At 34.5% G+C, this 11974-nt stretch overlaps 1 protein-coding gene across 1 annotated transcript in view; it reads right to left on the bottom strand.

Moving 5' to 3' along the window:
- Window positions 1-336: 336 nt before the first annotated feature.
- Window positions 337-11974, bottom strand: part of NME8 (NME/NM23 family member 8) — a 51108-nt gene continuing 39470 nt past the window's right edge. Inside the window, exons 10-15 of the mRNA XM_045827262.1 lie at window positions 10315-10490; window positions 4819-4963; window positions 4021-4128; window positions 1934-2085; window positions 1221-1365; window positions 337-574 (exon numbers count right to left, since the gene is read on the bottom strand). Coding sequence (XP_045683218.1) covers window positions 337-574; window positions 1221-1365; window positions 1934-2085; window positions 4021-4128; window positions 4819-4963; window positions 10315-10490 — 964 coding nt within the window. The remainder of the gene's footprint in view (window positions 575-1220; window positions 1366-1933; window positions 2086-4020; window positions 4129-4818; window positions 4964-10314; window positions 10491-11974) is intronic.

The following is an 11974-nucleotide window of genomic DNA, read 5'->3' as shown; positions in this document are numbered from 1 at the left end:
CTGAATGAGACCTTGGCAATTCAAAGAGAAGAAATGAAGGGGACTCAAGGAGAGGGACTTCATGAAACTGTCATGACAGCACAAAGATTTTGGGACCAAGGCTTTCAAACCCAAGCGTATCTTGCTTGCCTTACTATGTCCCAGGTCCCTGACATCTATAAGACTTGACTTTGAGGCTTCAAGGCTGCTATGGAACAGTGTAATATTATTGTCTGGCAGGAAATCATTTAACACAGGAACATGGGGAATGTTCTGATCAGAACAATCTTGTCCTAGACAGGGTCACTATAACAACCAAAGAAAAGGAAATAACAATTGCTAAAGAGGTACTGTGCTTTAGTTTGCCTCAGTACTTGCAGGAACAAACTTTTCAAACACTTTGTTAATTGTCTCCATTGCTTCATAGGGATTAGATGATCCATGTACAGCATTTCTCAAAACACTTCTTCCAAATCTGGCTCGGATGGAGTCTGGGGACAATAGTTTTGCTTCATCTGGGTCTGTGGGACCCATCAATCGTCTCCATTCTGCAGCAGCATTCCACTTGGTCAGAACCATGACCAAAGATGGACCCCTGCAAAAAACAATGCTTTCAGAAGACTTGGGCTATTTACAACTGTACAAATTGCATACATGGCTAAAGACAGAATGCTATAACTTCATCCAGAGACCTTTTCTTTATTCTTTGTACTTACCAGTGAGATTTTGTGCTTTTTTTTTCCATTTCATTTATACCTCTTTCAACATTATCTGTGTGTACACTTAAAAAAATGCTGTGGTTTAATTCTAGGGACACGTGCCAGACACTGTTCAAGTACTTTCAGTGTATTCATTTTTTATCCTTCACAACAAACCTAGGAGGTAGGTAATATTATTATCCCCATTTTACATAAAAGAAAACTAAGACACAGATAACTTTTGTTGGTAACAGGGATTTAAACTCAAATAGCCTCTATATCCAATGTGAAGACCTAAATAAAAGAGAGAAAGGAAATAAGGAAGGAAGGGAAAGGAAGGAAAGAAGTAATAAGGAGAGGAGGAAGAAAGGGGAGAAAAGTAAGAAAAGAAGGAAATAGAAAAAAATGAACCCAAAATATTAACAAGGTGTCTGTTCACAAATGAGATTAGATGGAATGTTTTAATTAATTTTTATATTTTTCAGTTTCTACAATGAACATCTACTACTTAATAATGAACAGAAATATATGTCAGAAACTTACTCAGACAGCACTTCCAGTACATCTTTATAAAAGTCTTTTTTTACAATTTTAAAATAAATTTTGTCTGCTTGCTCTTTGGTTAGTAGCATTTCCTTCATCTGTGTTATATCAAATCCAGCCTCTTTGATAAGGTTGAAGATATCCTCTAGGGAAAACAGATATATGTTAATCATACAGATTGCCTCCATTTTTGTTCCATATTCAAGAAGACTGAAATAACTAAGGAAAGTAATACTTTTATTGCATGACTGTGATTAAAAAAAAAAGCTATGCTAAACTTTGGAACTTAAAAAGCACCAGACTGACATTCAGAAGCACTTTAATATGTTATTATAGATATTCAGTCCCTCAGATCCATCTTCCCAGAAACCACCTGAAATGTCTGGTAGACTACAGAAGTGGGAGAGAAGGAGATCTGCTCCTGTGCTACAAGTGAAGACTTATTACATCTCCATGCTGCAAATGCCAAGGAACTTCTTGCTAGAGGTGGATTGGAGGTGAGAACCAATCTGAACTCTTCTCCCTAAAGTATAAGGGCACGACTGAGGGAATCAAATAAAGCAAATCTTGTTAAAATCTACACAGCCTAAACTCTGGTGGCTATATTCTGCAGCGGAAGGTGTTCATTGCATTATTCTTTCAACTTTTCTGTTTGAAAAACTTTGCTCAATTTGGAGAAATGTATGCACTGGCTTTTATTTTTAAATATTTACCTCTTTGTTCATGTGTTACATGAGGTTTAATCAGTGCTAAAGTGCTTTGAAGAGGAAAGAAATGCTGTATTTCCCTTTCAGCAGCTTCTAATGAGTCACTTCCATACAACTGATTGATAGGCAAACTTTCTGTTGCAAATTGTATGCATAAACTTTGGAAAAGAAATCAAGTTAAAAACTGTTAACATAACATAACATAACATAACATAACATAACATAACATAACATAACATAACAAACACAATGTAACACTATTTATATAAATTGTTCAAAAATTACCAAGCAATAGTAACTCATTCCTGATATAGATATAGTGGAAAGGGAAGTAATTGCTGAGTACTTGGGGCAAGCTACTTCATTCTAAGTATATAGTAGTCTTTAGGAAGAAAGGACATGGACATTTAAATAATCCTGATCATGGATACTGACAGACAGCTGTGAATAGAGGAATGGATGCCCTGGCCCAGTGACAGAATCCTGATCTCACTACTTGCTAGCTATGTGATATTACTTCTCTGTGTGTTAGTTGTCTCCCATATAAAAATGACAATAAAACTTGTTTTGGAAAGTGACTCTGAGGGTGTAATCAGATGATATATTTAAAATATATGGTACAGGTTAAGCTCTCAATAAATATCATTTTCCCTTCTTTTACCACTATTATCAAGCACCAGAGATGGCATTTCACTCTACACCCAAGATACCAAACTATCAACTGTAAATCCAAATGAAACTACAATGGAACCCTCCTGGTAAGCCAGAGCAGCAAAAAAAGAGGAACCCAGGTATGACTATGACCACAGTTAAGGAGCTGCTGTGCAGAGGGCAATAGCCCAAAGCAGAACTCACTTCCTTGGGGTCCTGGTGGCTAATTAATCAGCCCCTGAGTGTTTCGCTCGTGGAGGTGGTTGGGTGGTGCTCTGGCAGGGTCTGAAGTTGTGCACCAGGTGTGCTTGCTCTGTGCCTCCTAAGAGACACAGGCCAAGATCAGCTTGCAGGTCCAGTCAAGCTTTCTAGTGGCCTTTCCATAAAAACAACCTGTCTTGGCTCTTGCCACAGACTTTCTTAAAATCTCTCAAAGGTTCACAAACCTCAAACAAACAGTATCTGTCCTCAGTATGTCCCATACCTCTTGCACAGTGGCCCTAGACCCAGCACTCATGGCAGCCAGACTCAGTTCACAGTTTTGCCATTTCTGGGCACCTCCAAGCCCAGCACAAGAAGCAGGCACCTACAGATCATTCTGTAGTTCATGCTGGGTGGCTCTAGGGCAGGGCACAGGCAACAGCTGATCTTGGCCTGCATCTTCCAGGAGGCCCAGAGTGAGCACACTTTTATATAAGTGATGTTTCATAAGCACTGTTATTTATTGAATAAATATGTGTTAAGCTTGCTCTGCCTAATAGAGCATCTCTATTCTTGCTCACTTGAAGGCAGAGCCTTTCTTCCCCTAAACTGAATTCTTCAATTAAGGATTGGCGCAAAGAATTCAAGCTAATTTCACATCAGTGACATCCCAAGAATGGGGATGCATGAGATACTATCCCCATCCTCCAGGTGATAGTAAGTCTGACAGTTAAGATAAAAAAATATTTACAAAGTGCCCCCTATGTGCCAGGTAATATATCATGTGTTAAATTGATTACAAAGTTTAGCTGTAATCTAAGGTTCATCAGTAAACTAACTTAGTAATGGTTTCTACCAAATTACAGACTGCACATCAAGTTAATCATAATTGTCTTAAAAAGCTTATGGTCAACTAAATAACCTTCAGCTGCCATCACATCCTTCTCAAAAGAATTTCTCCCAAACAGTGGATGCAGTAGTTATTTCTGCCAAAAGTTGGTCTTTGGGCTGGCTACGCACCACTTATTTCACAGCTCCAAACCAAACAGCTCACAACCTTCTCTTACAAAGCTTTGGCAACATTCAGGTTGGCACTGGGCTGGGCCTCCGATCAACAGCAGTCCACTCCTGACCCAGGAAAAGTAGCCATCCTGAGAACCTCCCCTAAGCTAGAGCTCTTTCTGTACTCCATATCAAAAGGAAATTATAATGGCTCCCCTGATAACATTTGGGGATCCTACCTCTCTGGAAGATAGTCTTTTGCTTCTTCAACAGTGCTTGGTCCAATTAACTTTTTCCAGTGTTGTAAACCATTTTCTCTTAATAGAACAAGGGCTAGAGATGGACCACTGTTAGAAAAGAAAAAAACAAGCTAATAAAAATGTGACTCAGTAGCTAATTATACATAGATAATACAAGCATATTTATAAATAGACTATAAAATGTCAAAGTAATCCTTTTATCAAAAGTCTGAAGTTAATTTCTGTTGGTGTATTCTTAAGAGCATATTTATAAAATTTTTGGATGAAAGCAGAAATGAAGGGAAAAGAAGGGTCTTGGTTCTAACAGAGTGGTTCCTGTATAGTTCCCATACTCCTGCTGATTTACATACTCTTGCTGGATTTCTACCTCAGTTTCTATTTCACTTACTCTTTTAGAAACCTGATAGATGCCTAGCATTGCATGCCTCTCTTAGAACTAGTGAATTTTAGGATTACAAACGTCCTTGAGAGTCAGTCAGTTCTGTTTGGACTTGATGATGTTGTACACCCTGAATTTCTGGCATTCAACTCAAGCAGACTTCCGCAACTTCACCTGGGATATTTCCATTACTCCAATAACATTCCAGGAGGACCAGAGAAGGCAGACAGTTGAACAGAGTATCAACATGGGAGACAAATTGGAAAAAAAGCAGACTCAGCACTTATTTGCAGAATTGAGAGGTATGGCAACTTGAGCAGAAAAAAAAGGTTAAAAGAAGATTTAAATTATTCAAAAGTAAATCAGAGTATGCATTCTACAGCTGAAATCTACTTTACCTGGTCATGTTTTCTATAAGATTTCCAAAATAATCTTCATTTTCATATTCCTTGCAAAGTGTCTGTGCCTCTTCTTTTGATAATACTATTTGTCTCTGCATCAATATTTTAAAACCTTCAACTTGAATAATATTCAAGACATCCTCTAAACAAAAATTCACATGTTTTAAATTGCTAAGTTATTTTTATACACACAATATAGAATATATTATCATGTGGCATATAATAATTTTATCCTATTATGCAATTTAAAACTTGGCAAAAATACTCATTAGATTTTAATTTAAAGTGAACAATATTCTTAACATATCAAATTATAATGCTGTGTCCAGTTTTTCATGATATAACATTCATACACATACACATTGAAGTATCTCATTAGCAAATATTTTCTATAATATATGCTTTGTTTCTAAGACTGGAATCAAGGCAGGGCTATCCCCTCTCATCACTCCTATTTGACATCATACTGGAAAACCTAGCTAGTAAAATAACACAAGAAAAAGAAATAAAGGGTATATAGACTGGGAAGGAGAAAATAAAACTGTGTTTATTGTCAAAACAGATGACATCATTGTCTATGTAGAAAATCCCAAAGAAACAATAATAAAATTCCTGAAAATAACTAACAAGAAACTATTATAGCAAAGTTTCAAGTTATAATTAATATGCAAAAGTTAATGACTTCCTTATACACTAACAATGAACATCAGAATTTGAAATTTAAAACACCATTTGCATTAGTACATTAGTATTACAACTGTATTAAATGAAAAATATTTGCAAACCACATATACCAATTACATTAGTATTTCAAAAGATGAAATACATGAGTAGAAATCTATCAATATATATATAGGGCTTAAATGAGAAATACTACAAACCTTTGGTGAAAAGCATCAAAGATCTTAAATATTGGGAACATATTCATTGTTCCTGGCTAGGAAGACTCAATGTTGTTAAGGTTTCAATTCTTCCCAAGTTGTTCTCTAAGTTCTATATAATCCCAATCAAAAGCCCAGTAAGTTACTTCATGGATATGGATATTGACAAACTTATTCTAAAGTTTACATAGTAAGGCAAAAACCCAGAATAGCCACCTTAGTATTGAAAAAGAAAAGTAATGTTGGAGGACTGATACTACCCACTTCAAGACTGACTACAAAACTAGACAGAGAGGGATAGGCAAAACAATAGACACATAGATCAACAGAACTGAACAGAGAACCCACACATATTCACACATGAATATGTCAACTAATCTGTGACAAATAAGCAAAGGTAATACAGTGGAGCAATGATAGCTTTTCCACAAAAGGTGATAGAACAACTGGACATAAACATGCAAAAAAAAAAATCTAGACATACACCTTATACCTTTTGCCAAAATTAACTCAAATGGATTATAATCTTAAATATAAAACACCGTACTATAAACTTTCTAAAAGGTAACAGATGAGAAAATATTGGTGATCTTGGGTTTAGCAATGATATTTTAATTTAAACACTAAAAGAACAATAAAAAACTCTGATAAGTTGAACTATATTAAAAATAAAAACTTTTCAGTGAAAAACATTGTTTAAAAACCACAGAATTAAAAACTTAGAAAAATATTTGCAGATACCACATATATGAGTATATAAAGGACATGGTCACAATATACAAAGAACTAATAACTCAATAGTACAAACAACTCACTTAAGAAATGGGCAAAAATCTAAAGAGATATCTCAACAAAGAAGATACAGAAATAGAAGTTACCATATGAAAAGATGCTCAGTATCATATGTCATTAGGGAATTGTAAATCAAGACAACAGTGAGATACCATTATATACTTATTAAAATAGAAAAAATCTAAACAACAATCTGTGGAGCAACAGGAACTCCCATTAACTGCTGTTTGAAGTTGAAAATGCAACAGCTACTATGGAAGGCATTTGACAGTTTCTTACAAAATTAAACATAGTTTAACCATACGATCCAGTATTCATGCTCCTAGGTGAAATATTTACCCAGTTGAGGTGAAAACTTCTGTCTACACATGTAAAACAATCATATATTAATGCCTATAGCAGCTTTATTCATAAAAAAACAAAACTAAAAGCAACAAAGATGACTTTTAATAGGTAACTGGGTAAATTTTGGCACAGCCATAAAATGGAACATTATTCAGCAATAAAAAGAAATGAGCTAACAGATCACAAAAAGACATGGAGGAACTGAAATTTATATTAAGTAGCTTTTTAATCTGATGTAGTCCCATCTGTTTATTCTTTCCTTTATATCCCTTGCTCTAGGGGGCATATTGGTGAAAATATTGCTGCATGGAATATCTGAAATTTTCCTGCCTATGTTCTCCTCTAGGGCTTTTATGGTGTTGTGGCTTATATTTAAGTATTTTATCCATCTTGAGTTTATTTTTGTGTATGGTGTAAATTGGCAGTCAAGTTTCATTTTTTAAAATGTAGCTGTCCAGTCTACAAAAGGGAACCAACTGTATGAGAAAATATATTAGCCAATGATACCTTGGACAAGGGTTTGATCTGCAAAATATATAAGGAACTCACATGACTCCACACCAGGAAGACAAACAGTCCAATTAAAAAATGGGCAAAGGACCTGAATAGACACTTCTCCAAGGAGGACATACAAAGGGCCCAGAGACATATGAAAGAATGCTCAGCATCACTGGCCATCAGAGAGATGCAAATTAAAACCACAATGTGGTACTATTTCACACGAGTGAGAATGGCCATCCTAACCAAATCAACAAAAAACAAATGCTGGTGAGAATGTGGAGAAAAGGGAACCCTAATGTACTGTGGGTGGGAATGCAGACTGGTGTAGCCACTGTGGAAAACAGTATGAAACTTCCTCAGAAAACTAAAAATAAAACTGCCTTTTGATCCAACAACTCCATTGCTGGGATTATACCCTAAAAACCCTGAAACACCAATTCAAAAGAACCTATGCACCCCAATGTTCATTGTAGCGCTACTTACAATTGCCAAGTGCTGGAAACAGGCTAAGTGCCCATCAGTGAATGAATGTATAAGAAAACTGTGGTACATTTACACAATGGAATATTACACAGCAGAAAGAATTAAGGAACTCCTATCCTTCCTGACAGCATGGATGGTACTGGAGAGCATTATGCTAAGTGAAATAAGGCCAGGTGGTAAAAGACAAATACCATATGATAACATCTATAAGTGGAACCTAACCAACAAAACAAATAAGTGAGAAAAGTAGAACCACAGACATGGAAATAAAGAACAAACTGGAGGTAACCAGAGGGGAGTGGGGAAGGGGATAATGAGGGAAAGAAGTGGAAGGTTCATGTCAAGTAACATGTATAAAGGACACAAGGACAAAGACATTGGGGGTTGGGAGAAGGATTGAATGTGGGAGGTGGGATGGTGGGTAAGGCAGAGGGGAGTAATGGGGGGAAAATGGGGACAAGTATAATTGAACAATAAAAGTAAATAAATTCTACTTATTTATCCTAAAAAAAGGAAATGCGTATTAAGTAAAAGAAATTAGTCTTTGAAGGCTACATACTGTGTGACTCCAACTATTTGGCATTCTGAAAAAGGCAAAACTATAGAAATAGCAAAAAGATTAGTGGGTGCCTGGGGTTGGGAGGAGGATGGGAGGAATGAATAGGTGATTCTATTCTGTATGATACTGTAAAGAGGACACATGACATTATGCATTTGTAAAAACCCACAGAAGTTACAAAATAAAGAACTTTAATGTAAACTATGAACTTTAGTCTTAACAATGTATCAATATCAGTTCATTAATTATAAAAATATATCACAGTCATATGTTAATAGGAGAAATTGTTAAGCAGGCATGAGGGAACTCTGTACTATCTTAATTTTTCTATAAAGCTACAAGTGTTTTAATTTATAAAAATCTACCCATTTAACAAGCAAGTAAATATTAAGAAAGATTTTAAAGGCAAACAAAACATTCCAAAGAACAACACTCTAGGCCCAGATAGTTACACTAGTAAATTCTGATAAACATTTAAGAAAGATATATTAATTATACACTGTCTCTTCCAGAAAGTAGGAGTAACAACGCACCTCATTTGATGAGGCCTGCATTACAAGAAAACAACAAATAACCCCCATGAATATAAACACAAAAGTCCTCAACAAAATATTTAAATACCAAGTCCAGAAGTATGTAAAAAAATAAATAACAGCCAAATGTGGTTCATTTGGAGAATGCAAAGCTGCTTCAACATTCAAAAATCACAGTAATTGCCATATTATGAAACTCAAAAAAAAATTATATCAGTAGGTACAGAAAAAAAATTTGAGAAAATGCAACATCCATTCATGATAAAAAATTCCAGAACTTGGAATAAGTGGAGATTTCTTTACTTTGATAAAGAATATATAGCAATGCCATAATGTTTAATGGTAAAAATGGAATGCTTTCACTATAGGGTCAGGAACAAGGCAAGCCTGTCCATTCTCACCTCTCCCAGTCAACATCAATTAGGAAGTTCTAGCTAGTCAGAATATTGAAGCAAGCCAAGGAAATAAAGGTACACAGATTGGAAAGGAAAAGTTATAACTATCTTGATTTGCAATGATATTGTCTACATCAGTAGCTCTGGGCCAAAGTTTTTCTTCCCCAAGAGTCCACATGACCATGTCATTTTTTGTTGTCCGGGACAACGGGTGAGTGCTACTGGCATCTACTCAGTTGAGACCAAGGGTGTTGTAAACATTTTACAGCGCACATGACACAGCCTCCCTCAACCAAGAATTATCTGCCCCAAATGTAAATAGGTCTGAGAGTAAGAAGTTCTAGTCTCCACAGAAATTCCCAAGCAGACCACATCAAAACTTCTAAAACTGAGTTCAGCAAGTCATACAAAGTCAATATAAAAATATCACAGTATTTTCACACACTAGCGATGAAAAGGAGTTAATAGTGTAAATTTATGGTTGCGCTCTTATTCTGCCACCATGTTCACTCTGCTATGTGAATACAGAATTAGGAAATGACTAGAACTTTTTAAGTGTAGGCACTGTATTTATGTTTTCTCATTTACATCTGGATTTTTTAAACTTATTTTTCAATTAAAGTTTGCATTCAATATTATTCTGTATTAGAAGAAATAGATTTGCTAAAGCATCTTTTTCAAATCACACTATTAATAAGGGGTTGATCCTAGATTTGAATTAAGGCATTTCAGACATGAAAGCTTCCAATCATTATTATGTAATAATTCTTGCCACATTGAAATTTACTCTTACAAATTCATAGGTTAAAAAATACTTTGTAAACTCTCAAACTGCAGAAATGTTTTATTATTTACTATTGAGAAATTATTAAATTAGTATTAACTAAATTTCTTACTTTAGGTAATTTTTAAAATTCTAAAATAATATATGTTAATGTAATTACACTAGGGTTTATTCAAATCAATGTATGAAATACTCTAACAATTTACACCTTATTTCTTACCTCCCTTTTCTCGAAAGAGATCTGGTCGAAGTAATGCCAGTATCCTTTCTAACTTTAAGCTTGTCGTACTTTTAAAATCAGGAAAGAAGATATCAATAAGCTTATTAACATTATCTACATTCTCTTCAACATCACAAAATTGAGTTATATCTTGTCTTTCCAGATATTCTTGTAAACTGTTGAAATCAAAACATAATTTAAGATTATAAACTGAAGTTTAATAACCATGCCAGAAAATTAAAACCAATAATAAGTTCACAAATAATTTGGGGTTTAGTAAAACAAACAAAAATATAATTTCACATAAAAATAAGTTGCATTTATCACATCAAAGAATAATATATTTAATTCAACTTTTTATTGAGCCAATCCACAGATCAATCAAATGAAATCATGTATATTTCACTTCATGAGAAGATAAAAAAGACCAAAATAAAATGCTTAACATTTTTTCTTTTCTCTCTGTAAAGATTTTCAGATGGTTCCTATTTTTCCTTTTTTATTTTGTCTTTGAATCAAGAGTTATTAAGGAGCACATTTCATATTTTCAAATAGGTAAGACATTTTGCTCATTTTTTAATTATTTATTTCCCATGTAATTGGATTATAATCAGAAAATGTGTGTGATGAAATCTTAATAAAAAAATGTTGACATCTGTCAGAGGGAAGGGGGGTTGGGGACTAGATAAAAGAAGGTGAAGTGATTAAGCAAAACTACAACAGGGTGGTGATAACCAGAGGGAAAGGGATGGGGGTAGATGGAGGTAGGCAAAGGAGGGATAAGTGGAGATGGAAGGAGACTTTGCTTTGAGTGATGGGCACACAATGCAGTGTGCAGATGAATTTTGGTTGAGTTGTGCACCTAAAAACTGTAGCTTTGTCAACCAATGTCAGTCCAATAAATTTTTAAAAACCTGTTATGGTTTTCTTTGTAAACAAAGAAAATTTTATTTGTAACTATATTTATATTTCATATATTATAGGTTATTATATATAACTATTGAATGTGCATTTCCATTCACATATATCCTTATTTATCTTTGCCTGCTATGTATTGAAATTTTTTACCAAGATATTTTTGTCTACTCCTTATTCTTCTAATACTTTCATTTTTGTATTTTTAACTGTTACATTGTTTGGGGCATTTTGACTACTATATCTTCTTCATAAATGTCGCCTTTTACATCATGCTTTTTTAAAATCAAGTTTAAGACTTTTAATGCTGAATTCTAATATATTATTTTTCCTGGCTTTTTTTTGGGGGGGGTGCCATCCCTTTAGTTTCTTTTTATTTGTGTGTTTTTTCTAAACAATATGACTGCAGTTTTTAAAGCTTTATTTTGAAATGACAGAAAGTTTCAAGACTAGGATAATGAGCACTAAATTCACCAACTGTCAACATTTTGTCATATACTAGTATCTCATACACAGTCCTCATTCAAATTTCATCAATTTTATAATAAGGTCTTATCTATAGTAATTTTTTCCTAATCTGGGATTACATTAGCATGTAGTTGTCCTATCTCCCTAATCTTTCTTTATCTCCAGTGCCTCAGCTGTTTTTGTCTTTCAAAACAGTGATATTTTGGAATCCAAGTCAGTTGCTCTGTACACTGTTCCTCATTTTGAATGGTTTCAAAGTCTTGGATGGCCCAGTAGT

This window comes from Phyllostomus hastatus, unplaced genomic scaffold (assembly GCF_019186645.2).
Source record: "Phyllostomus hastatus isolate PE091 unplaced genomic scaffold, TTU_PhHast_1.1 phas_scaffold_78, whole genome shotgun sequence".
NCBI classification, from domain to species: Eukaryota; Metazoa; Chordata; class Mammalia; order Chiroptera; family Phyllostomidae; genus Phyllostomus; species Phyllostomus hastatus.
Note: the sequence above shows the minus strand (reverse complement) of the source record. Positions and strands in the feature narration are given on the sequence as shown.